General features: G+C 42.0%; 1 protein-coding gene across 1 annotated transcript in view; it reads left to right on the plus strand.

Moving 5' to 3' along the window:
• RFX7 (regulatory factor X7) overlaps nucleotides 1-27591 on the plus strand; it is a 49579-nt gene that overhangs the window by 12793 nt on the left and 9195 nt on the right. The window contains exons 2-7 of the mRNA XM_033070606.2: nucleotides 9222-9255; nucleotides 16255-16337; nucleotides 17152-17274; nucleotides 23271-23387; nucleotides 25141-25225; nucleotides 25889-26096. Of these exons, the coding sequence (XP_032926497.2) occupies nucleotides 9222-9255; nucleotides 16255-16337; nucleotides 17152-17274; nucleotides 23271-23387; nucleotides 25141-25225; nucleotides 25889-26096 (650 nt within the window). The remainder of the gene's footprint in view (nucleotides 1-9221; nucleotides 9256-16254; nucleotides 16338-17151; nucleotides 17275-23270; nucleotides 23388-25140; nucleotides 25226-25888; nucleotides 26097-27591) is intronic.

Genomic DNA, 27591 nt, shown 5'->3' on the forward strand with positions numbered 1-27591 from the left:
AGGCCCAGGGCAGCCCCTGGATTGCTTCTCTGCTTCCCAGGGTGTGCCAGCCCGGGGAGCGTGGAGATGGCAGCGGGCTGGGAAGGCTGGGGCTCGCTTTCCAGGTTATCAGTGGGACACCTGCAGCTGCTCACCCTGCAGGTTTTGGGTGCAATGTCTGGGTGCTGGCTTGTTGTGACTTGAGTGGCTTGTGGGGCTCTGCAGGGCAGGGGGGTCTCATCTGCTCCCTCAAGATAAAGCCACAGAAGAGCTTGGATGGGACTGGGGTGTGGCACTGCAAACTGTGTGACAGCCCCTGGGTATCAAATGAATAGGGAAATAAAGAGGTACAGCCAGTAGCAGCAAATCTCCCTGTTAATAGAATATAACCAGGATAACTGTGGGTCTTGAATATGTTGAAAGAAACAGTGTGAAATAAAGAAGAAGAAACACGGTTTATATCAGCAGACTTAAATCTGCCATCCAGGCACCTGTGCCAGCTTTGGGAAGCACGTGTGGTAGGAAAGCCTTGCTGCAGAGCTGCTGACACTGGGAGCTGTTCTGTTCGATTCAGCTGAGCTCTGAGCTGTGCACAGTAAACACAGTCCTGTGCAGATTTGTACGTTTCTGGGTGTGTGTTACATGTAAGCAGAGTGTGGAACTCTTCCTATTTTCTTGCATGAATATTGTTTAGCTTTGCCACCAGCTGTCTGTAGTCACTATTTCCCAAGGGAAAGGCAGCAGAGGACCAGGTCTGAGCTGTGGCAGGCTGTGATGCACAGCAAGGTGCTGCCTGCCTTCTCCTCCTCAGCTTGTTGGCTCTGCAGGCATGGAAGAGAAACAATTTTGTGCACGTTTTATAAATGCATTTAATTTCCTGTCTGGTTTTTAAATGCTGCTGAGGAGTGTCACCCCTCTAGTCTCCTTAGGCATCCTTTCTTGGAGCCATGTGGGACGAAGGCTGGTGAAAAATCCCAATGTCTCTCATGGTTGGTTTTACAGTGCCTCCAGTTTGGACCCTTAATGTTGTGGTGGGGGCTTCTGATGACCTCAGCTGAAAATAGCACAGCAGATCTCTTAGCTGTCTGTACACCGGATTCCAAAGCAGCAAAAGGTTGATTTGTTTTTTTCATTATTAGTCTTAAGCCCCCCAATTTTCATTGTGGAATATATAAGTTGTTGCAATGGATGATTTGCTGCTTAGCCACAAACCTGCACTTTGGTGACTATTTCCATCTTTCTGCTTTCACTGAGACATTCCTGAGATAAAATTTCTACTAAAACAATCTTTTTTCATGATGTATTTTTGAGATTGTAGATTGTTAGCAATAAATACAGGATGCAGCTCCTCTGAAGTCATATTATCTTCCCACATCCTGTACAGAGGGCACTGCATCCTTGGAACAGAATCTCCTGCCTGAATGTAACAATATGCACTGATTTTAATTCAGAGCAGTGCTGAAAGAAGCAGGGTGAGAGCTGTGTAAAAGCATTTTCTTTGTCTCTTCTCAGAGTTCATTACAGTAACTTGTGGCAATATAGTGAATTTAAATAAATGTTAAAAAAACCCCAACTCCAGGAACTTAAATGACTGTCTTCTTGGAATAGAGCACCTGGCAGTGTGTGGTTGTTGCAAGTTCTTCCCAGTTATTTTAAGAATAGTGGAACAAGCCTGTAGCATTGAATACAAGTAGATTTCTTCAGGGAGCTGAAAGAGATGTTTATAGACCTACATTTCAGACACAGGTATTCTCATGTCTGCTGGCTAATTATTTCTTGGCAGTTCATTACAATGGGCTGCATTTGAGACTTGGGCATTTCATTAGCAGCCTTATCTTCCTTCTTTGTTCAGCTGTTTGTATAGTTGGCTTTATTTATACTCATAAAATGATGATAGTGTCAGAAATGGTGCAGGGATTAAATTTTTATCCTCTATGAACTATTTTAATTGCGTTTATTTTAGTAACAAGTGTTAAAGTCAAGCATTTGACACATTTTAACCTGCATTAACTTCAAGGCATGCTGAACCACTAAGTTTTTCAGCAGGGTGATGTAGCATTGCTCCTTCTTGTGTCTGATGAAAAACTGGTTTGGCTTATTCTCTCTGGTGAGTGGAAGGAGGTGGATTAGGTTACAGGGAGGATAAAGTAGTTGCAGCTCACCCTTTAGTTGCAGTCTTTTATTGGCTTACTGAGCATTTACCTCCTGATTTTGCTGAGAAGAGTGGTTTGCCTGGGATTGAGGAGGAATCTGCCTTCAGACTGAAAGAAACAATATTTACCAGTTGGTGAATACTCACTTTATTTACTTTCTGAGGCCTGAAAGTTGGACACTTTCCTACATTTCCAGCGGACACTGCTCTATTTTTATACTTTAGGGAAATAGTGATACTTCATGTGCTCTTAGGATGCAGTTGTGGTCCCCGTGCCTTTGATATGGAATAAAAATATATCTGCATTCGAATCCTGAAAGACCTGGTTTGTCTTGTGTTCAGTGTTTTGCCTCTGTTTGCCTGTGTTTGTGCTGGGCTCAAGTGCTGGGTGTCTGGGGCATGACCCTGGCTTCTCCCGGGGGAGGGAGCAGTGCAGGCAGGGACAGAGCCCCTAGGTGGCATCAGAAGCCTCCTGATTTTTGGCTGCTGCTGCCCGGGGGTGAGTGGTGAGGATGGGGGGAGTTCCTGACCCTGCCATGCCCACCTGGGCTGTGCTGTCCTTGCTCAGTATCCTGTGCTAGAGCTCCTACACCATCAGCTCAGCACTATGGATAGGCGTCATTTTGCTAATTCAAACAAGTTTCAACCTTGTGCAGCTCTGCTTTCTAAATATTTAATTGAAATGCTTTTACAGCCATTTTACTTCTTTATCACTGTGAGCCAAGCCAGACAATGTAACATGGCATATGTTAAGATGTTAATTGAGTAGCAGCGCACATAGGCGGCTGTTTCATAATTTTCTCCTTAGATGATCCTTGGCTCCAGTTTAACATTTCTTTGTGCTTCTGAGTGGAAGGTTATATAAAGATATATTTAGAGCTGTTAGTCTAAGAAAGAGAAGCATTAATTCAGTAAGATTAAGAATTAAGGGCTGATTGCTGCAGGCACTGCTGGGACACAGTGCTTGTCGTGGTAAGGATGTGATAATAGTACCTTTCTGATAGTACCACTTACTGTAATGGGGTTGGTAATCCTTTTATTGAGTGGTTCCTCACAGCACACAGAGTAAATAGAGATTTTTTTAAAATTTTTTTTTTAAAATGTCACCTGATGTTGTCAGAGTTGTGGAATTCAGATTGAATCTTTCCAAAAGGGTATGTGTCAATTTAGTAATGACCCTCCCTATTTTAACATGGCTTTCAGAAAGATGACTTTGCCAAAAGTGTTGCCTGTTGGTACTTTGTAGTGGAGTCTGACTTGTTTTCCTTGGGAGCTGCAGTGGGTTTTTGCAAGAGGCAAAGGGGCAGCAGGACACTGCACAGGACAAAGAGTCCCTGGGTTGCTGTCAACACCCAAATGCCTCCTGTGCCTGGGAGACACCTGGCTGGCAGTGCTGCTGATGTGCTGCTGCTCTGACAGGAGCAGCCCTTGCAGAGTGCCCCTAGGCCCTGCTGCTGAGCACTGTGACAAACAGCCTGCGGGATGGAGTGGGGAACAGCTGATGCAGTGGGAAGTGGAGGCTTTTCAGATCCCTGTGGTTTTTGATAGGCCAAGACACTCGTTTGGCAGACAGCTCTAACTCCTGGCTTGGGTATCCTTCTCTTGTGGAAGGCTTGTTTTCAGGTGTGAATGAAACACCAGGGCAGCAGTGTCACCATGCACTGTCAGGGGTGTGTGTGCTGCCTGGGAGCCACTCAGAGCTTTCTGTGGCCTGAATGGCCCTGGCGGGTTTTTGGTTTTGTTTTGGTTTTTCTGTTTTTCCAAAGAAAGTTTATTTTATAACTTTGTAAACATTTTCTCTCTCTGATGGCTGAGAGGGTGGTTTACAGTCTGAGTGAATAACTAGGTAACTGTGCCCATGGTAAGTAACTACACACTGGGCTTTTCTATTTTAGTTGCAACTGTTTGCTCTTAAGTCCTGCATGTTGGGTAATAATGTAACTTAATACACCAGTACTGGAAACTGGTAACCTGCAGAGGGGAGCCCTTGCTGTCTGGTCAGGAGTTAAGCCTTGCCTTCCTGATGTATGGCTCAGCTATGAGCAGTGATGGAAAGTAGTTTCTTTTCATCAATTGCATTATGGTTTGGCGGAAATACTGTTTTCTCTAGGCTGTCCAGTAAGTGCCAAGCACATGAAACACAGCTATACAGAGGCTGTTTCCAGGAGGATGTTTCAGTTCATGCAATTATTTCCAGTCTTGGGCTGAATGGGATACAGACTGTGGCAGTTTTACTGAATGCACCAAACTTTAGATGGAAAGGGCTTCCCGCATGTGGCCACCTACTCAAACCATTACTAAATTTTGCACAACAAGTTGTAGCTCCAGTTGTCTGCTGAGTTTGGTTGAACTGGGTCTGTTGTTGACATCCTCCTCTGTTTGAGGAATGAGTCCTCTGCCAGTGCCTGTATGATGAGAGCCATGTCCTGTGTGACTTTTGGGGCTGGGAGGTCTCCCCTGACTGAGCAGAGCAGCGATGTCCTGGAGGTGCTGCTGTCCTGCTTCTGCCAGGGACTGAGCCTGGAGACCCTTTGGCAGCATCCTGCTCTGGACATGGGCCCCAGGAGAGGAGCTGTGCTGCAGGGTGGGTGCTCACAGGAGTGTTCACTGTGCTCCCAGTGTTGGTCACTGCTGCCTTTCATAGGGGCTGAATGCTCTCAGCTGAGGGTTAGTTTCAGTGCTGTACAGGCTTTGGGAAGGCTCAGGGTTAACCAGGCAGTAGCTGATAAATCCAAGGGCTTTCTTTTATTTCTCCCAACCAGCACCCTTTTTCTGGTCTCACAGACATAAGGTTTCTCTTTTACCTTGTGGTTATATAGCCTCTGCTATTAGCAGCATTAAGGAGGTACTTGTGCTCAGAGCAACTGGATTCTGCCACTTCTGGTAATACAATAGTCCCATATTTCTCAGTGCAATTCAGCTGCCTTTTCTTGAAAGTAAAGTATTGCTTAATTAGAGGAAGGTTGGCAGCATCTGGTTTTATGCCACTCAGGAAAAAGAAAAAAGCATCTCCTTGCCTTATTCTGCTCTTTTCCCCCTCTCTCTTCCTCAGTGCAAAGTAAACTCAGCTGCTCACCTGGGAAGAGAGCACACTCCTTCCTCATTCTGCCCATGCCAAGTCAGGGCTGTTCTGAACAGAAATACATAAATAGGTCAGGGAAAACTTACTTTGGCAGAAGACAGAGAGCAGTTTGAGGAAATACTTTCATCTGATTTCTCCCAATCTCATTCTCCCAAAGATAATTTCAGGATTTTGTCTTCAGCCTTTAGAAGCTTCAAATGCTACAACCTTTGAAAGTTACCTACAAGAATCCTTCAAAGGTCTTGGCCCTAAAATTCAAAAGCTGAGGTTGTTAGGGTGGGCCAAAGGCTTTCCTGTAAGGCTTTTTTCTGCAGACCCAAAGCAGCCAACACATATTCCCTGGTAAGTTGTAGGGTCTGGGGTTCTCCATGAAATAAAGCAGCTTTTGCAGGGAGCTGCCCTGTGCTGCTTCTCCAAGCACAGCCTAAGAAACCTCCTTTTCTCTGCTGTTTTACTAATTAGTAGAAGCTGGGTGCATGTTTTTGAGTGGCCGCTGGGTAGGTGACCAGATATGACCAGATTGATCTGCATTGGTGGTGTTCAGAGCAGAGCTGACATTTTTGAGGAGCATTGCTATAGATAGTACAACAGGGTGTACTCAGTGTGCCTTAACTTTGAAACAGTCAGTAGGATGGTACCCTCTGAATAAATGTCTCTTTGTTGGTTGTGATAGTCTCTCTAATATTTGATTGGAGAGGAGCACATACAAAGTTTTGATATAAAATTTTCTGCTTCATAGTTCTTGTGTTGGGTCATTGGGCACAGGCTGGTAAATCCAAGGCAGCTGTAGAAGCAGCCACTTTTGTTGTCACTCACAAGAGACAGCTACCCCCCCAGAATCACGAATCTTGTCCTGGATAAAACTGAAGTAGCCTGAATTAATTTTTGCATCAAGTAAGTGAACTAGTTTAACTTGAGGGAGACTGTCATCATGAAGAGCTGCAAAAGAGCTCACCAAGAGCTCTTATGAGTAACACCAGCTGTGCTTCTAGATAGGTGAATCACAATGAGCCTCCAGAAGCAGCTCCAGGGGGAGGAACACTGGCTGTGTATGGGGTTGAGGTGCAGTTTCTGAGTTTCCAGTGGGCTTAGGTTCCAAATAGATTCATATGGTTATTTTCATTAGAAAGAACATCATTCCTCTGCTCTTCTGCAGCTACTCCTGGGCTTGCAGCAAAAGGTGTGGGTAATGGCCTCCAGATGTTAGAAATGGCTCTGTGTGTAGAGCCTGATTCAGGCTGGTTGTTGGGATTTCTGGTTGCAGGCACTGTAAATGCAGTAGTAATTAGGTAAAGGGATGCATTTGACAGAGACAGAAGCAGACTTACTTGTAAATGAAACTTAAACTTTCAAAGCATATATGTCCTGCTAGAGAAGAAGTGGGGCAAAATAAACAAAGGTGGCAGGTGTAATTGGGATGTCTGTCCCTTTGCCACCTTGTTTTTTATCTGGTGATGGGGATGTGTCCTGCAGTGTTACCAAAAGGAGTGTTTCTGTGCAGTGCTCAGGGCCATGAGAAGGTCGCTCCCACTGCTGTCCCAGTCAAAGGCCTCATTCCTCAGGGTTGCCACTGCTTGACTTGAAGTAGACTGCCTCTGCTTGAAGGGGAGTAAGCATTTTGTAATTAGGCACAAACTTTATAAAATGAAGCAACATTGGCCTGTGCTCTAGTTAGGAAGAAAGAAACCTTAGTTTACTGCTGACAGATTTTAATGATGTCCTCCCAGTATAGTCAAGAACATGGAGCAGGAGGTGGAAAACATTGCTTTTTAAATAGAGATCACACTTATCCTTGCTGTAGCAGTGGGACTTTTGCCTTTTAAAATGTCACATCTGCTTGCAGATTGGAGGACATGAACTTGACTGTCCTTTTTGTGCCACCAGTTGATGAAAAGGGAACATAGTGGAGCTGTATTTACTGGCCCTATTATTGCTCCTCTGCTGCAGCTTCTCGACACTGTTGATCGGTGCTGTAGGAGCAGAGGTCACAGCTGGAAGAGCCTGAATTAAATTTGAGAGTTTACATTTCCTGACTCAGACTGATATTTGGAGATAAAAGGACAGCTCTAGGGATCTCCTGCTCAGCTGCCTCCTGGCAACTTGCCTCTTTCTCTTTGCAAGAAGATGTTAATGCAAATGGGCATGCTGATGCTCAGGTTGGCAGAAGGGAAGCGGTATTGGCTGGAGTGTGCTCTCCTGGAAAGCCCAGTGCATGGTGTTGTCTGCAAGTCTGCAGAGGCTGTATTTGGGCTGAGTTTGCTGTGTCTGTACCCTGCATTCCCTTGCCCTCTATGGGCCCTTTCTGCATAAACTGTCATGTGAAGCCATACAAAAGGTTTGGGTTCAAGAGTGGGTACATATGCCTGATTCTTGTTTCCTGCTGCTTTGTCAGAGAGGCTGTTGTTCTGTAGCAGCGTGGGGACTGTGAGACCTTGCTCAGGGTTGGAGGCAGTGCATAGGTGTGGTCCAGGGTTGAGAAGTGCTTCTGGAGCAGCTGTCCCCCCTCAGCTTTGGGTCAGATGCACTGGCAACATGCAGCAGCAGCAGGTTTCCATGCTTGCTGTCCTTTGACTTTTCTTGTAAGATGGTGGTTTTTGATGAGTGAGATGACATTTAGGTCTCTGACTTCAGTTGCTGCAGTATATGTGAGCATCTTTCCCAAGGCAAGGCAAAACTTCCATTTTACAATCCTTAGCAGTCCCTGTCCTTAAGAATCCCCAGCAGCTCTGTTTTACTGTCTCCTTGGTGTTCCTGTCTACCCACCTGATGGCTTCTCCTACACAAAGTCAGCTGAAGTGGATGTCTGCTGATGGATCTGCTTCAGTGAACTTGACAAATATTCTTACCTGTTGGAATCTCTTATTGTATTCTATCACTATAACCTGAGCAATTCTTGTATGGGAAGGGGCATCAGTCTTAGCAGCCTCTACAAAACAGATTTTTAGACTCTCTTGTTTCAAAGTGGAAGTGGTGTAACAAGCAGGGCAGCCAAACTCCTGCCTCTGGGCATCTGATGGATCAGTAGATGCTGCTTCTTATCACCACCAGACATTGGAACTGTTTACTTTGCTTATTTATAGTTTTAGTAGATCCACCAGCTGCCTGACTTGGTCTAGCTTTGTATGTGATAGCCTCCGTACAAAAGTAAAAGAATTTCCACAAGATGTTTTGTTATTTGAGGAGATTGAATTATGTTTTATTTTACTAGGAAAATAATTGCTCTCTGAACTCCAAAAAATGATTGTTGGATGCTTGTTTAATAAGTGTTCAGACTGGGGTTTTCTGTATGGGAAGCCTGCTCCTCTTCAGAGCAGTGATAAAATGCCTTCAACTAATGCTGTCAGACGAAGCATGTGAAGTGCAGCACCCTTAAGAAACAAAAAACTGCTCATGGGTGTGTTTATAGGAAGTATAATAAGTTCCATACTGTTTGCCCGCCTTGGCACATGCACTGAGGTCATTCCTGGCATATTTCAATTGAGTCCCCACCCAGTGTAGTCTTAATAAGCCAGCTGGGAGGTAGAGACACTAACTTGGAAAACTCCAGAGTTGCCAGTGGAATAACAGCTGTGTGCCTTCTAGCAGCTCTTTGGAATGCTAGAAATACATGCCTTGAAGTGGTGGGATTTACTGAAGCATGGGGAGAGGGGATGTTGATTGTGCTTACAGATAAACAAGTCAAATGCATTTGAATTGTGTAAGAGCTACAGTAAAAGTAGTGACATCCATCCTGACTGCATTGTAGCTTGGGATAGTAGTTGCAATGGTATTTCATTTAAAAAAATACTGTTCTTATGTAAAATAACAGAACAGCAAGAATTCTAACAAGCAGCTAAGTTTGGATGACTTTCTATAGAAAAATAGCTGAGTATTATTCCATAGACTAGCAGGATGTTTCAGAGCAAGATATAAAGCCTGTAGTACAGTGATAGAAATTCTAACATGTTTTTGTCACTGATTTTAGACTAATTCACTATTTCTCTTTTCTCTTTCTTCCCTCACATCTAGCAAAACTGTACAATCTAAAGTGGACTGCATTTTGGTAAGTACAACTCCAGAATTCTTTTCAATATTTAATGAGCTACCAGACCAAAATAGATTACTCTGGAGACTGACAGCTATTATGAAGCCTTTCCTTAGCAGCACTTCGAGGTACTACCACTAAATGTGATCAAAATTAGTTGCCATCTCAGGTACCTTCCCAGAAATGTGCAACACTGCAGGTCCTGTTAGCTCTGCTGTGCTGCTTAGGGCAGAGGGATCATTTTTTGAAGCAGGAGAGGCCCTTGAAATCCAAAACCATCATCTTTATATGTGCATTAAAATAACAGGATCTAGGCGGTGATAAGAGATTATTTTTGGGAAGCACTGGTTCAGAAAGAGGTTTTATTTGTTTTTAGTAGTGAGTTGCAAGTATTTTAAAATCAGAGTCTTGAGTTCATAAATCTTAGGAGTAGAAGGGATTGCTTATCCTGACTTTCTGCCTTCAGCACTTCATCCAGAAGTACCAGAGGATAAGAAAAAGTCATAGACAACCATCTGGATACTATCAAATAGTATGGCTGAACTAACAAAGAATACTCCTCAAAGTCACATTATCAAAGGCTAATTCAGGTGGTACTGAATTGTCTTGCCTTAAAAGGTTTTAATTTATTGTTGTATAAGATTTAAAGCCATATTGTGTTGCAAACAAACTTTGGACCTCATTTAACCTCTGTTTAAAAGTTCTTGGATGCACCCAATGGGAATAGGGATGCAGAATGTAATTTTTGTCCCCTTTGTTACTTACTGACATTTGTGAATGCCGAGCAGGTGCCTTAACATCTTAATTTTGTATGTGAGTCTTCAGTAGTAAAAGGACTGCAAAAGATTGCAAAACTACATTTGTAAAACTCTTAACACCAGGTATTTCTGTAGGAAAAAAAAAAGGGAATTGGGGTAGGTGTTTCTAAGATGCACTGGAGAGGGAGTAAGTAAGTAGGAGGTTAACCAGTCATCTGCTTTTGGCAATCTGTTTTAACAAAATAGATTTACACTAGGACTATTTTTGCATTAAATTCTGCAGATTCGTGGACTGTGTACTGAGGTAGGGATTATCAGTTTGCATGAGGATATTGGGTAGGTCTCATCCATTGGATTGACAGAGAAGTCTTGGACACAAAGCAATCTCCATGGCTTGACTTGCAATGGAGCAGCGGTGTCCTGATGGTCTAATTTGCTGTTCCAGGATACCTCCTTTTCTGTCCTGCTGATGAGTTCAGAGGAGTTGTGTCAACAGTGGAAAAGCTACTCTAGGTTAGCAAAGGCAGATCTAATGATGTTTGGGTTTAAACAAGAAAAATCCAAGATCAGAATAGTTTGAGGAAATCAAAATTTAGCTGAATTCTGGCAAAATGGTTTCTGTGGTTTTAGGTGCTTTGGAAAGCTGTGAGCTGCAAGACAGAAAGCATGTCGAACTGAAAGGCTGTGTCTCTGTGGCTCTGAATCCCTCCTTTGGTAGCACCAGTCACAGCCCCCCTGTGCAGTCACACAGAAATGTTTGTCGGCTGCCAAGTTCCACACAGTTCAGCAGGACAGAGCTAGGAAGGAGCAGAGGTGATGGCAATGGTCTGTTCTGGAGGTCTCTCATAGCAGAGGGCTGTGGAAAGGGCACTGAGACTGCAGCTGCTCATACAAGAGTCCAGACTTACCTGCCTTCAACTTGACTTGTTATACTGCACCACTCACATTCCAACACACTGTCAGGTTCTGGGAGATCATAGGAAAATCATTGTACACTGTGCAATCCAAAAAAGATAATTAGCAAGAATTGTGGTGTAAACAGTCATTAAAAATTCATTATAACATCTTTTTAACTGTAGTAAACATGTCTAGCAGTAGATTCTCTTATGACTTCACTTGTTATATTTGTAGCCACATACTAAGTGAACTTTTGAACCCGATTTTTAAAATGGTTTGCTCCAAATAATCAGTCAACAAGAAGGCCAAGGTTTCTTTCCTTAGTCCTCTGAAAAGAGGTCAGTGTTGGTGAGAGAGTGCTGGATGGATGGCCATGGAAACCAGAGCTGCTGCTGGTGTGGGGTGTGCTGGGGCAGTGTCTGTCTGTCCTGCAGGTGCCCCTTGTCTGTTGGGCCCTACAGGAGACTGGCAGGAGCTCCTCAAAGCCTTGGCAGTTGTGCTTGGGCACTGTCTGAACAAAGCTGCCATGTGTTTTCAGGGCTTGTTCGGAATATTTAGCACCTGAAATATGTTCCTGCTTCTGCTCAGATAAAGCATATCAAATGTATTTATTAGCTGCTTTCTAGAATAAAAGGGTGGTTTTAGTATTAGTTATTTTCTGTCTTGGTGATAATTCCAACAAACCATGTCACCTAGAGTAACTTATTTAACCTTTGCTTTTTGTTTCTCTATTCATAGAGTGGGGAGATGATTGCTTGACTACTTTGCTATTTTTAGTTCTGGTTGTTAAATAATAGATGTTTGTTCTGCTGAAGTATGACAAATTTTAGGGCCTTTCTGCCAGTGGGTGCAGGTTACATTCCATTGGCACAGCCTTTTTCACTTTGATTAGACTGTAGTTGTCTATAAATACTCAAAATGTGGAAAGAAATACTAAGAGCAGTCTGTGTGCTCTAAAACAGTAATCTTGCATAAAGCTTGCAGGGTGCCCCTGGCCTTCAGCTCCCCTTACTCAAACTTGAGGACAGAAATAACCTGTAATTCTGCTTTCATTATGGAAATTCAAAATAGTTCAAATTTGAATGACATTTGCACTATGTACATTACAGAAGTAGCAGCTCTTCTGATTGTTCCTTACTATATTCTTCTTCTATCTTATTGAAAGTTTGGCTTGACTAGGTACAGTCCAGAAAAAGCGCATGGTTTTTTTGCTTGGAGTTTTCTTATGGTAATCCCTTTTGACAATTTTGAAATGAAGCTTGACTAATGTTTGTGACCTGACAGTAGATCAGCAGTCAGAGAAAACCAGGAGAGAACCAATCCACCAAGGTCAGGAAACCTGAAAGATACTCTTTGATTTTGGGGACTCATGGTCAAATCTCTATGTTGTAGAAACTTGCAGTGGCAAGTTAGTGTCACCCAGAATGGAAACAGATATCAAAACCTGCTATTTTCATTTTAAAAACCCTACCCCACATTATTTTGGTTATCCTGGTTTATTTCACAGGTGTTTATTTTGTTCTATCAAAGTGCCTGTTAGAATGAAAAAGGAAGTTGCATCTATTTCGATGAAAATCTTGTTTTATATCTATCTTAGGCAGCAAAAGTCCAGGTTCATTTGGAGCAGATCTGTGTGGCCATTTGATCTCTGGTTTAACTTGTTTGCTATTTATTTTGTGCATTTCTGTAGTTACCTATCTGTATTTGGTAACTGTCAAAACCAATAGCAAAGATTTTTGTTCCTTTATGTGTTACTGAAAGTATTTGCTTAGTTGTGACTTGAGGTTTTTAATTCTTTGTCCTTAGTTTTTCTGTCTCAGAATTTAAGACCACGGAGGTATCTTGAGTGCTTGGTAGATTTTTGGCTAAATTGAAGCCCAGTTGTAAAAACTAGCATGAACACTGCCTGCTCCCCATCTTCATTAAATCATCCTTTGTTTTATATGATTGCAGTTACAGGAGACAAAGGTAATGTGTCAAGAGCAAGAGTACCAGAGGCAATGCTTAGTGCTGGCTTTATAGCTCAATCCTGCAAGCAGTTTAGCATGCTTGTGCATTTTTCTAATGCAACTTCAAGAAATATGATTTATAAATTCTTTGGAGAATTAGACCATCTTCATCTGATGTGATAGAAGCAGTCAATCAAGGTCAGGATACTTCAAGCAGGGTTTTTACTTAGATCCTTTTAAGTAGCAGAAAAGGATTCCCCAGACGTTGCACAGGCTCTGTGGTTTTTAGAACAACAGCAGCGCAAGCTTTAACAGGCTGCACAAAGGGGAGTTTGTCCAAGATGGTGCCAGCATCACATTCTGCCTTTTGATGCTGTGACTCTCTTCCACTCTAATGACCTATTTTTTCTACACTATTGACCTATTTGGGGATTGGGGTGGGAATTTATAGAATATTTTGTGTTCTTGTTTCTTTTTATTTATTTCCATATGTATTCAACCTAGCACAAAGAAAAACTCAGAATGAATTAACCTTTTTCTTCTTGATCATTTAGTAAGCCACCTGAGGTGCTTCTCCAGTTTCCCAAATTCTGTGATTTTTATTGCATTAAAAAATTGTAAAGTTTTGATGCTTTGAACATTTGAATATTTGAACTGCAGTAATTGTTGGATTCACCAGAGCTTTAGCATTGAGGATGTCAGCTGACATTGAAAAAGAGACAGTACTTACCAAGACTGTAACCAAGTTTTGAGGATTTCAGAAATGTGTAGAGAAAACAGCCTAAACAAAACAATGTTTATCAAATTTTAACTAAACACAATGCAGTCTTTTCCAAATCTACTTGCACTGACTGTCACACTCCATCTCCTTGCTGCCACTTCTTCAGTTTTAAGATGATTTTCTCTAAATAGATTCAGTCTCATCTAATAAGCTTAGGTTTATCTAATTATCACCCAGGTAGGATTACCTCTGTGAACTGCCTGTGATTCTTTTAACTCGCCCATTCTGAGGAGGCCCTGCCTTCCCTGCTACTGTTGCTGGAAGCTGAAGGAATTGTGCAGAATGTGCTGCCTAGGGACAGGCATGGAGAGGAGTGGGGTTTGAGTGCAAACAGTGAGATAACATCACTCTCCAGCTGCCTCTGCCAAGGATGTGAGGAAGCCATAATCCTCAGCCACCTCAGGTGTAGGGGTGCACTTTTGCTCGTGGGAGAGTCACCAGCTCACTAACATCCTTTGGAAAAGGTTCTGCTAACACAATCCCAATCGCATTTTTTTTCCCTTTGTTGTTGGGTTTTTTTGTTGTTTTGTTTTTCTTTAATTAGGGGGGTTGACAGGTGGGACCTGTGTAGCAGAGTGGCTCAGACAGGGCCCTTCCTCCTGCCATGACACAGAAATGGCTTCAGCTGCAGTGGGTATCGAGACTACTGCGGCGTATTTTGATGAAAGGTTTAATATTTCTTCTAAAACCTCGCCTTCTGTCTTGCACTTGGGCACATTAGATTTGGAAGGGAGAACTTGTCTTCCACTTCAGTGTCAGACTCATGGAAAGAGGAGAGGGGATTTATTTTGCCTGGGTTGCTTTTGTCTCATGGATTAGTGCTTACCATGCAAGGTAATCCCACCCAGACAGTGCCCTTTGGTGTGCTGCTTGGGCTTTTGCCATTTAAAACAAAAAGAGCAAAGTTCCTTGGACAAGAGGATGTCTAATAATGAAGTACAAATTTTCTTGTTAAGTTTCTGTCTTCTCAAAAGTTATTAATTTTCTGTAAATGCTTTCTTTGGAGAACATTGACTTTGCAATAATGAGCTTGCTAATGGAAAACCCACCAATTTAAATGTTGTGATTCATACAGGAAAGGAAGAACAGAGAATCTGACAAAATGCACCCATTATTAAGAAATATCTCTCTGGATACTTAGTGGTCTGAGCACCACTGCTGTGTAAGCTGCTCTAGAGCCACACAGAAATCAGTGTCAGCAAATTTCAGGAGTTTGTCAGAGGAAAAATTCCCAACCAAATGTTGTGGTTTGCTGCAGCTTATAAAAGCAACACATCCAGTGTCTGTTACCTGTGTGCTGCTGGAAGTGTTTCTCTTGGCTCTGGGCAGCTCTGTCCCATCCCTGGTGGCCCCATTCTGTGCAGCAGCTGTGGGGTGGGGTTTGCTGGCCAGGATTATCAAGACCTCTGTGCTCTCCCAGCACCCTTCCCTGGATATTGTGTCCCACCAGTCCTTGCACAGGGTCTGGGGTCAGGCAGGAGGAAGTGGAACCTCCTTTTTCGGGTGCTGCTGTCAGTTTTGTGCCAACAAGGTTGGTCTGGACATGACTGGGTCTGGGAGGGAGCCCTAGATTGAAGTTCAGGTTTTTGGTTTTCTCCCCTCTCCATTCTGCTCATTGCTGAAGTGAGCCAGGTCTCACTGCATGTTGGTCCTTCCTCTTTTCTCTTCCTTCTGGAAAATGTGACATTGGCAGTAAGACACCAGTAAAGACAAAGAGAATTAGCAGTAATCCAGAAGCTGTATTTTAACTTTAGAAAGGATCATGTTAGTCTCCAGCTCTGTACTGATGTTGTCCCACCTTAGGCAGTGCTTCTGTAGCATCTTCCTGAAGGAAACCCCCTGTGCATCCTGCTGCACGGCTTTCTTTGCATTGCTGCTGAGCAGGCCCTGAGCACAGTCACCACAACTGATCTTCCTTCTATTTCTGAGTCCATGTAGCTGGTTTCAGATGACCAAAGCTGGTCTCTGTGTACCAGTCACTGGCTGCATACACCAGGTAAAACTGCCCCTCATATCTGATCCTCAGCTGGTATCCTCTGGAGGAGCAGTCTGACATAACTTGAGATGGATGTTAACTGAAGGGCTTGTGTTCAGTAGCAGTTTCAAGAGCTGATTTCCAAAGGAAACAAAAAAAAACCATATGTACATAGATAGTTTTAATTACTTCATTAAGGTCTGTGACACTTAACTATTAGTAAAATATAGTGGATTGCAGGATCAGGTCTGGCATTCCATGCTGTTACAGCATAGCTGGTTGTGATGCTGGATTCTCAGATGCTTCATGTGTACTATGACAAGACCAAGTTTTCATGTTAGATGTCTGGTTACAGAAGTGATCCATTGTTAACTTTTTTTCCAGATTCTGCTTTTATTGCATGTTAATTTTGTAATTGTAACAAGTGCTTTCTGGTGGGTGATGATGTGCAAATAAAATAGAAAATCATATTTCTAGTCCCTTGGTGCTCACAGTCATGTTCTTTCACATAAGTAAATATATTCTTGTTTGAAATTATAGTATTTAAGAATACGCTGTCAGATGACAGTTTTTAACTGTCAAGCTCAACTGTTCTTATTGCTTTTTCCCCCCTGCCTCTCCACTTTTTTTTTTTCCAAACCAAAACACCTTATCTAGCAAGAAGTTGAGAAGTTTACAGACCTAGAGAAACTCTACCTCTACCTTCAGCTGCCTTCGGGTCCCAACAATGGAGACAAAAGGTACGTGTGTGAGTGTAAAGGTGAGCAGCTAGTACTGAAAACTTGCTTTACTTCCTGCAGCACTTAACTGCTGAGCCATCATTCACATGATGTTGGTAGCAGAACAACCTTTATTAAACATTAAGTACACTTGTTTTCCTGAAGATCAGATGTTGGGATTTTTTTAACACTTTAGAATCTTTTATTGCTTGAAAAGCTTGTGATTATAAATATCCTAAAATGAAAGAGTCATCAGAGAAAGTGTTTCACAGTCTGTATAATTGTTCTTTCACTGTTTATGTATGAAGTCATAAAATAGCAACACCAATGTGATGGTGGGTGAAAGAAAAAATTGGTGGTATTTCTGGTAACTCTCGTTTGACTAAAGGAAGTTCTAGAAAACCAGCCCACAGATCAGTGTCACAAAATAAACCTGTTCCCAGTAGGATGGTTATAGATAGCAGGTGCCTACAGAAAGCACACTGAGTATCTCCTGGGAAAACTGGGTGTTCCCAAAGGACGACTGGCAAACTAAGTGGGCGAAAGCTTAGAGGTGGCCAGTAAGGAATAATAAACTTAAGAGTTGCTGTGCACTCACAGCTGTGTGTTAGTCAAGAACTGGAGTGTGGAGTGTCTTTGTTAAATTGTTGAATGAAAGAGAAGAAACTGCTGCCCAAGGCATAGGCTCAAGGAATAGGTGAATGAATGAATGAGGTGCAGGCCCTCTTTGTCTCTGGTGTCTCTGCACCTGTATAGGCAGACAGTTACTAAGTCTTGTAAGTGAGGAGGAGCTGTAGAGCCAAGTGTTGATCAGCACTGCCCGTTGTCTCCGCAGCGATCAGCTCTCCATGTCGTCCAGCCGTGCCCAGCAGATGCACGCCTTCTCCTGGATACGCAACACCCTGGAAGAGCACCCCGAGACGTCCCTTCCCAAGCAGGAGGTGTATGATGAGTACAAGTGAGTGCCATGCATAGGGCTTTAGCCAGTGCACTGTTCTGTGGCACTGACTCTGCACTGCTGTGTGTGCACACGGGATGGACCGTGCTGCTGTACCTGAGAATGCAGTAGCTACTCTGGCAGACTGTATTCATCACTGCTGCCTCTGGAGATAAGACTGTGATGTTTAAATTGTGCATTACATGTACAGTTGCTGAAGGAAAGGTACAAGTATTTCTTAACAAGTATTGGTGAATGAATGAATGAACATTGGGTTTGTTTTCTGCAGAGTAGCACAGGTAAAAAGCATCAGTTACTATCTTAAAGTATGTGTTGGTCTGCTTGTTTACATAGGTGTGTGACTGCCTTAACAAGGGTGAGGGGTTGAATTGTTCCCCATAGATGCAGCTGTTTTGCACATATGATCTTGCCCATCACACCTTTCTTTCTAGAATAATGCATAAGTATTGGACCTTCCTGCAGAATACCTGATTCCTACAGAGGCACAATATATCTGAATATGTATGAAACCAGTAACCAAGGCCACAGTGAGTCTGTGTTGTCAAGTCTCAAAGCTACCGTGTAATGAGAAAGCGATTAGAAGCAAGGGAGAGGGAGCTGTCTGATGAAAGTTGGATTTGAATTCATTTACAGAACATACCCCATGGGGGAGGGGGAAAGAAATAATCATCCTCAGCCCAGTTGCCTGAAGATGAATAACAGATTTATGATCTAGTATGAGTATTTCCATAATCTGCACGATTACAGTAATTTGCAGGGAGCTGAATCCCTTCACCTCCTAAGTGCCTACAGGATTCACCCCATAGTAATTGTTATTGCAGGGCTGCCTTCTGCAAATACCTCCTTTTAATTAACTCTCTCTGCTGAAGTGTTTTAGTGTGATTGAGCTGAAGCGTGGTGGCATTGGCTTGCCCGGGGTTGATAAACATGCACACACCTATTTGTGAGCTGCTGCTGGGCCGGAGCGCTGACGCAGCCTGGCAGTGCAGCCAATGGCACCGACGTGCCAGGGTGGCCAATCCCCGAGCAGCAACCGCTGCGCAGACACAGCAACAGCGGCAGCTGCTGTGCGGGAGAGAGATGGGAGCCTTATTCTTAAATATATTTCTTATTAAATAATTTATGGCCTGCTTCAGCAACAAATCTGCTTGGCTTCCATGCTGTGCCAAGCTGCAGATGCCCGGAAATATCATCATCTACAGATTGTGGAGTGTGAAATTTGGATGGCTTTGTATGTAGCTGCATCAAGTATTTGTGTATTGTATTCTTTTTCCCTAACAAAATAAGGATGGTAAGCAAATATTCAGGAAAATATCAAATGTTTGGAATCTGTTCTCCTTTGAAAGCTTCTGTTCTGTTTTTAAAACATTCAGTTTCTTTGAATATTTTCGTGAGCTATTCTTGCACACCAAAGGAGAAGTAGTCTTGGAGTGGGATGTGGGGAACAAGCATACAAATATGTGAGTTAGTTTTGATAAGTCTTTTTCTTTGCTTGGAGGTGCTAAGACCTCTCCAAACTCAGTTCTGTTGTATTAACCAGTTACCATTTTTCTCTTCTGTGTGCAGAGATGGATCTTGCATGAGCTCACATAAGCAAGCTTATGCACTCTGCATGTGTAAATCAGAAGTGCAGGGCTTTAGAAGAGTGCTGCATCATACCAGCGTCTTCATTCCTGCTGTAAATTTTGGTCAAAATAAATCTTGCAAAACAACTAGCCTTCTGCATCACCTTCCTTTTTTTTTTTCTGTGAAGAGGGAAAGACAGAAGCTTGCACTCCACACAAGTTCACCATTGGCAAGTGCTGATAGTGTTTTCAGCTCTTCCATATTTCAGTAGCCCCTTCTCACTGGGCTTATTCAATACAGTGACTCTTCTTTCTGTTTTGTTACTCTTCAATTTAAGTGTGAATGAGAATTTCTAACTGAATAAAAGTGAGTGGATTCATCTTGCTTTCGAAAGAGATAAAATAAGTTAAGAATGCATCACAGTATAAGGCAGTAGCACTTGGGAAGGCTAAGAGCTTGCAGCTGAATTTTACAAAGGAGGTAGATGAGAGCTGGTGCACCTCTTGTTGGTGCTGTGATGCTGCTTGTACTGACAGAATACATTGAGCTGTAAGAAGCTGGGTTTCTGTTGGATGCTTACAGTTCTTCTGCCATCTTCCTCTGGGAGTTATGTGGAAATACAGGCTGGACAATGTGGGAGCTCAAGGGAGATGCACAGCATGTTACCCAGCCCACAGTGAATGGATGCTTCTTCCCCTTAGGTCTTTTCTATGTTTTTTTGTAAGTCAACTTTACTTGGATATCTTGTCCCTATTAGAAGATATCTTTCTGCACCCAGCCATGTGTAGATTTAGCTGAGTTTAGAGAATTAGGATTTCAAATCTACATGCAGTCCTGCAGTACTTATGCAGGTAAAATCCTAATTTGCCCACAAAATGATTTGTTTAGCCTTCAGTAAATGCTTGAGTCTTCTTATCTTACTTCTACTTCTGTGATGCAAGGGACAAAAGTCATTCATATTTAAGTTTGGTGTCCTGAAGATTCACTTGATATGCTTAATATGGATTAGGAGGTCTTTGAATCATCCTGTATCTCTTTCCTTTAGTCTGTAAATCATTAATCCTTGCTTTACTGGCTGCTAGGCCACTTGGTGCCACCTGATGCATAGATTATATACACTAAGTGTTAGAAGAATATTCAGAAGCTAACACAGAAGAGGGCGGTCGGTATAGGCATACCATGTCAGTTGAACACATAAAGGACACAAGGTGCATACTAATCTTGTTGGGTAGTGCTTAGTCAGGGTTTTTATATCAAATTCCCTGATAGGAATATAGGATGGGACCTATTGTATTGCAAAGTCTAGTCCCATGTCATAAGCAACTACCCATATAATTCCTTTGAAAGCAAATAAAACTCCATTTATGCAGTTATTTCTCACCTCTGCTGCTGCTCTTGGGAGTCTGACCTGGAATTTCATTTCTGTAGCAGTTTTCAGACATCTGGTTCCCATCCTGCCTGATTATAAGGACTCATTTATGTGCCACCATTGTTTGTCAGCTTAATGAGAGCCTATGTCTTTCTGAGGTTCATGACTCTAACCCATTTTTGGAGACCAGTTATTTTGGGGATTGGATAAACCAAGAACTCTGTTTTGTTTCATTCAAAAGGTTCTTTATCATTTGCTATTCATACTGTTTTTTTCTGGCCAGGAAGCTGTGTAAGCTGGGCTGCATGGCCTGTCTTCATCAGCTTTTTGATTAATTTTGGTTTTGGTGGGGAGGGGGGTGTGTTTTAATTCAGGTGCACTGCCAGTGCATTTTATGTCTGGAGTATATTCAGCTCGAAGATCTAACAAAAGAAAAAAGCTTTTTCTGCTTATCATGTAGGGGAGCTCTATACAAAGGAACAAAGCAACCGCGTGTCCGTTGTCATTCCTGTCTGTGCTTAGACCTTCCCTCCCCCCGTCTGTTTCCCACCCACCCTTCAAAGAGCAAAACAGCTCCTGGGCTCAGCGATGTGCCAAGAGTGCAAGTAGCAGAGAGAAGAGCTTCAGGGGAGAGACTCCTGGAATGTCCTGTCAAGTCAATGAGAGACCACAGATGGACATGGAGGGTTCTCGGCCAAGCCAGGAGGGGGAGGGGCCATGCAGGATGATCTGTCTGAAAACTGAAATTCTATTATAATACTGATAGCTCAGAAATCACAAGCTTGCAGGAGCTGCCACTGTGGATATGAGGGTAGCATTTAGACTGTATTTTTTGCTGCTAGCAAGTGGTTGTCTTAAACCACATGTGCTAGACTTAAGGAATGGATAATTTTATTCGCTTTTTATTTATTTATTTTCTCATAAGGAAGGGGTAGGTTCAACTTTGAAGTTAATAGATTGGTAGGTCCCTAATCCTGGTGTTTTGTTAGCTTATTTTTTGGGTTTGTTTTTACTTTATTTTGCTGACATTGTTGAGTTTCAATTAAAGATAATTCTAACTCTGGCAGAGAAATTAGGAGAGTCCTCCTTTGAATGGTATTTGAGACGTAAAGTCTTGTAAACAGCATCAGTAAGCAGCAAAGACCTTCCATTTAGGAATTTTCAGACTAAAGGTTGAATCCATGGAGGCCTGGCCAGATGCAAGGGCCAAAAAGCACACAGAGGTCTATTTATTACACATGGAGCAATGTCCGATTCCTGTAGGGTACAGTGAGGCAGGAAAGAATTCCTTTGTAATAACTTCAAAGGGATGTATCTAGAAACCAGCTTCTCTGGGTGACATATGTTGAACTGTGTTGGTACATAAATTGGATATAAAATTTTTTGATGTCCCACATAGAAACTAGAGTGATGCCTGACTGTGTGGCAGTCATAGGCAAACGTCTCCTGGTTTGGACAGAGTGGCCCTGGACATGGAGGGGAAGCTCTGCAAGGGAGTGTCAGAACCAAAAAGGGTGAATTTTGCTGTTTGTCATCATCAAAGTCATTACATCTGTGGTGGTGCTTTCCAGGTGGAGGATACCAACATACAGCGAGGGTAGAAGCAGCAGATACTTGCTCTGTAGTAAGCAATATTTTTACTGAGAAAGTAAAGGCAAGTGGAAGTATCTCAAGAAATACATGCAGCTTTCTGCAGAGCTGCAACTTGAAGAGAAGACATTTTGACTGGCCTGCTTGGATGCAGATTGTTACTAGGTGATGCTGGGGGTGAAGCATCTGTTTGACTGCTGGTTTTTCTTTGCATCTGCCTGAGTTCCAGGTTTTTGTTTGTGTGTATGTACCTGATTAGAGTAGCAGGCAACTGTGAGGTGTGAAGTCATTGTTTCTCTGCTCTCTTGCTGATGACTACACTGATGATCATGTACAGTCACCTTTTCAGACGCAGGTTGTTTTTGTGTATTGCTGGTAGGACTTCTCATGGGAAAGAAGGTCATTGCTGTCTCGTGCTGATGCTGTGGCTGTTGGGAATCTCACTGAGAAGGTTTTATGGTGCTACATTTTAGGCCACATAAATGTCTGTGCAACAGTGCAGGGAGTTGCTGTCTTCGTGCAGCCTTAAGCACTTCCAGAGCAGGTCCTGGTTTTCTCCTTTGCTTTATGTTTCTGATTTTCCGGAACATTCACCTTTTGCAGCAAAATCAACAGTTCTTGTTTTCTGCCTCAATAATGTATTTTTTAAATGTCTCATATTCCAAAAACAGAATTCCATTTGCTGTTTTTGAGAACTGAAGACAGATAACAGTGCCCATTTTACTCATACAAGTAAAGATGGCCAAATAATTCTGTTTTGTTTCTTTATTCCCCTATATCATCAGGTTGTATACTGAGTTGTATGATGACCTTCACTTGCAGCAGCATTTGGAATCTCTGTTAATTTAGTATTGTTAAATAGAGGTGTCTGCAATCAAGCAACTCATAGTTCAGGAGAGCTATAGTGGTTGGAGGACTGGGTCCTCAGAATGTGCTTATGTTACACCTATAAAGCTGGTTCCCTGGGAAGGCATCTTTTAAGTTTACTTCTGTTAAGGTCTGTTAAATAGAATTTGTATGTGCAAAGTCCTTCTCTGACACATCTCTTACCTACTGCTTTTCAAATATTCCTGCAGGTCTTCAGGCCTTACCACACTCAAGCTGTGCTTCTGGCTCAAACAGGGTCTCTGCTTTAGTATGTCCTGAAATACATGAATTGGAACATATGCTTCAAACTGAGTTGTGGAGTAAATCTTAACTGTGCTCTAGATAGCGCCACTGCTTGTTATGTCTCCACATGACTTGTCTTTGAACTCAATAGAGAACAAGGCTAAAGCTATGATATTAATAGCTCTGTTTATACATTTTTAATGCATTCAATTCGTTGTGGATAGCTTCATTAATGTTAAATGTGGTTCTAAATATGGACGGGAATAAGTGTTTTCTTTTGAAAACCTTTGGAGTCTCGCATGTAGGCTGGCCTCTTGTATTAACTACAATTCCATTCACGCTGTCTTTCTCTTTGTTGCAGGAGCTATTGTGACAATCTTGGCTACCACCCATTAAGTGCTGCTGACTTTGGAAAGATCATGAAAAATGTCTTTCCAAATATGAAGGCCCGTCGTCTAGGCACAAGAGGCAAATCAAAATATCCTTTGCTAGAACGCTTCTCAGTAACTTCTGCACTTGCCTGGAGAACATCTGTCATTGTGGCTTAACTACTGGCTAAATGTAGAAGTAATGTTGAATAAAAAATGCCAACACTTTTCCAACATTCTTTAAAAATTATTAGTTGCAGTAGTGTTAGGTTGCAAGATACAACTTTGGAAACAAGTGCTTTAATTTAGGTTTTGACACTTAAGTTGTCACAGCAGCAAGGCATCAAAAATTTTTATAATTTAGTGCAAAGAGAGATACTGGAATAAAGAAACCAAAACTGTTAGTGATTCTCAAATCAGCTTTTTCATCAGAATATTTTCTTTTCCAAGCTGAGGATTTCCCCCTTCCATGAGAGCCCTTAGAAGCCATGGTGAAGTAATGTCCTACCTGCTGCATTCCCCAGGGCTGGCTCTTGCTGCATCCTGACGTGCTGGGTAGGCAAAGCTCCTGCAGTAAGCAGGGCAGGGAGAGCATGAAAGGGCTAAAAGGCACTGAGGCACTTGTAGGCCCTAATTAAAGAACACTCAGAAGAAGTAACAGTAATGATATGAATGTGCTGAGATACTTACTGGGCTTTGCCAGGTCTCACTTGAAGCATGCATTTAGAGTGTTAAATTCTACAGCCCAGAATTGCTTGTCTTGCATTGAGGATAAAAACCTTCCACGTTGTAGTAAATGGAGAAGTTAAATTGTTTTATAAAATACAGTGTTAAATTATCTAGCAGTGAAATCTGAAACTTAGCACTTACGTTTGGATAGAGCTAGGGAAGTGTTAAGGAAGAAATCATACAACGTAATTGTAGCTTGACCCAGGGGATCTCTTTAGGTTCTATTTCCAATGTTTCTAATTCAGAATGATCAAAATGTGACCTTGTGTCACACCTACCGTAATTCCCAGGCTCCTTAGATTTCTTTTACTGTAATTATGCTCCATCCAGGTTAATGCAAGACTTGCCAACTCCATGGCCTAGGAAAGAATATAGATATATTTACAGAATGTGAAAAATTAGTGAACCTGGAAAGGATTTGTGTGTCATGAAGACATTGTGTGTGAGCTCCCTGACTAATGCTGTGGAGAGGAAAAAAAAGGCTAATTTGATTTTTAGACCTATAAACAAGTGAGTATGAGAGTAATAAAGGGAGCATATTTTTGTGTACCAATTTGAGGTCGATGTAAGAAAAAGTCTATGTCTTTATATTTTTACAGAAAAATTACCATAGATAAAGGACAGGGTTTCTCAAAAATGGTGTGAAATTTTAGGAAAAAATGCACTCATTGGGCACTTTATTTTGTCCTGGGAAGCTTCAGTTTGAGGAAGTCCTTCAGGAGAAGGAAACAAAGTAGAATCTAAACTGGAGAATGCATTTTTTAAAAGTGATTAACTTTTTAAATTTTTTTATTTATTCTCCCATCTTGTTTTAGAAAGAGAGTTTAGTCAAATTCTTGTTAATGATTTGAATATTGAGTAGCTAATTGAAGCTGCCTGGCATGGTCTAGTGCTTGTTCTAAGTCATCAAATGAAATTCATCATACCCAGCATCTCTGCATAGATTGAGAAACCCGGTGACCTAGCCAAGAATGCAGCCATTGATGACTTTTGATTCTGGCTGGCTGAGAGATCATGCTTAGTTCTGTGTTGAGTTTGCTTTTGAGGCTTATGAGGGTTATCAGAGGAATTACTGCTCTTCTCTCCTGTCCCCCAGCTAACAAGCAGACAATGTAGACCTTAACTGTTGTTCACATATTGCTACAGTGGACTGAGGAAGAAGGCTTTTGTGCATATGCCAACACTGCCCAACCTTGACTTTCATAAAACTGGAGATGGGGTATGATATGTATTTACTTATTTATATATATTTCTGCACATTAACATTTATTATGCTGTTTTTCTGTCAAAACTTTTCAAGACAAAGTGAAAATCTGTGCAGCTTTTAAGATTTTTCTTTATGATTCTTATATTCTGAATTGTTTAATGTTTTTTTCTGTAAAGTTCACGATGAACTGCAGTACTCTTAAACTAATTTAGGAGGTGAAGTAGATTTCCACAGTGTTCCTATCCATTGTATACATGTTTTTAACTCTGATTCTGTTTCACTTTTACTGTTTTTTTTTAAGTCAGTGCTAGGGAAGAGATACCCCAGTGAAAGAAGCAGTTCCTGGGTAATAGTGACTGCTGAGTTGACAAGACTCTGAATACAGGGAAAATCAATTGTTGATGCTCCAAATGTTAGGATCCTGTCTTTGATTTTCTTCCAGAAATGTCAATTCCATATAATGCCTTTGGAAACAACCCATAGATTATCCTTAAGACATTTAATTTTGAAAGATACCAATGTTGTGATCTCATTCTGATAACTTCACGTAAAACTGTGAACATACTACTCCCAACTTCTGGTGTGATTCTGATAATTTGCTTTTATTTTTGTTTTCTTGCCTTAATGACCCTTATTAATGAAAGTAACCTTTCCCCCTTTGTTTGTTTGGTTTAGTTGGATGGAGCAGAGCCATCGGGGCAGCTGCAAAGTGCTGATGAGGAGGTCGTGTCTGCAGCCTGCCGGCTTGTTTGTGAATGGGCCCAGAAAGTGCTGAGCCAGCCTTTTGATACAGTCTTGGAACTGGCTCGTTTCCTTGTCAAAAGTCACTATATTGGTACCAAGTCCATGGCAGCTTTAACAGTAATGGCAGGGGCACCAGCAGGTAATGAGATAATGCTCAATGTTGAAATGGGGGATCTTACTACTGAGAGAGTAACAGCTTGATTTGAGGAAGCACTTCTGTTCAGGACCAACTTAAACACTGACTCTGAGCACTGAGCATTTCTTTACATGATTTTAGTCACAGTGCAGCAAATTACTGTTCTTGCTGGTAGTCTGGTAAAAATCTGAGAATCAGCACTGGTGTCAGGTTTAGATGGTGATCCTCCCATTGCTCTGGTGAGGACCCTGGTCTTTTAAAGCACTTCAGGGTGTGTAAGTACTTGTGCTGAACTTAATCCTTGGCTAGAACAGGAGTTTGGTGCTGCCTCAATGCTGGTTTGTAGATAGACTGGTGGTGTAGCTATGTTTCTATCTGCTAACTTGCCCTAATTTGGAAGCAATTTTCTGTCAAGAGCAGATTTTTTTGTGTGTAGTTTATTTCCTTATGCTCGAAATCAGTCAATCGTTTAAAGTGTGTTTTGGTGACCGTGGATAAAGTAAATTGCAAAAATGAGGGATGAGAAGGCAAATGCAGGTACACAACATACCAACATGTCCGCAGACTTGTGAGAAGTTCTGACTAGGCCTATCAAGCAAAATGTCTTCAGATCAAGGCCAATCTCGAGACAGACAGTTTTAAATGGAAAGTGGTATTCCAGTGATCCCCTTCTGGATCACAGTCTTTTTCCTTCCAGCTCTCTTTCCTTTATTCCAGCTTGGACCTGACAGGTGGCACTGGTGGGTTTTGCTACTTGTATGCTCCATTGTGACCTAATGCTTGGCTACATTGGTTCTGCTAGAAGGGACACTCAGTGTATGGACAGTCCTTCAACTCATGTAGCTTCTCCCCCCACTTCCTTCCAGACAAGATGGTTTTCCTTCAAGGAAGAGGGCAGTTACTTCCAGTGCATGCCTCTGTGGCTTGGATAGTCATTTTAGAAGAGGTTTTTCCTAGCATGACAAACAAAAATTTTTCCATTCCTCTTGCAGGAACTTCAGTATCTCTGTGCATTAACTGAGAAAAAACCAAAATTTACTCTCAAAGAAAAGTTTGAGGATATTTTTCTTATCAATATTACTTGCCCGTATAGAAGAATTGTGTGCCAGTAATTGCAATATATTTGGGCATTTCACTGCTCTGTGAAGAAGAAATTGTGAAGGTGGAGACATGTTGTCATATTTAACCTCTCGCACTACATGCACAGTTCCTAAGCGTGTGCTGGGCATCAAAACCAAATACTTTGGTTTACTATTGTTAAATTAGTATCAGTAAAACCAGTGAAGTAGTAAAATGGTGTTGATTAATATGTAATTAGGAGTTATTTTAAAACTGTGTAACCTCAAAATGTAAATGAAAACATTTCTAAAGGAGTAGTTCAGCAAGGTTATTTGGTCCCTAAGGGGCATGCTAATCCTCTTGACTGTTAATAAACAGAAGATCATAAATGTGATGTGATTTTGTAAGGGAAATTAGTACTAGTTGCATCGAGGACACC

This window comes from Catharus ustulatus, chromosome 12, assembly GCF_009819885.2.
Source record: "Catharus ustulatus isolate bCatUst1 chromosome 12, bCatUst1.pri.v2, whole genome shotgun sequence".
Lineage (NCBI taxonomy): Eukaryota > Metazoa > Chordata > Aves > Passeriformes > Turdidae > Catharus > Catharus ustulatus.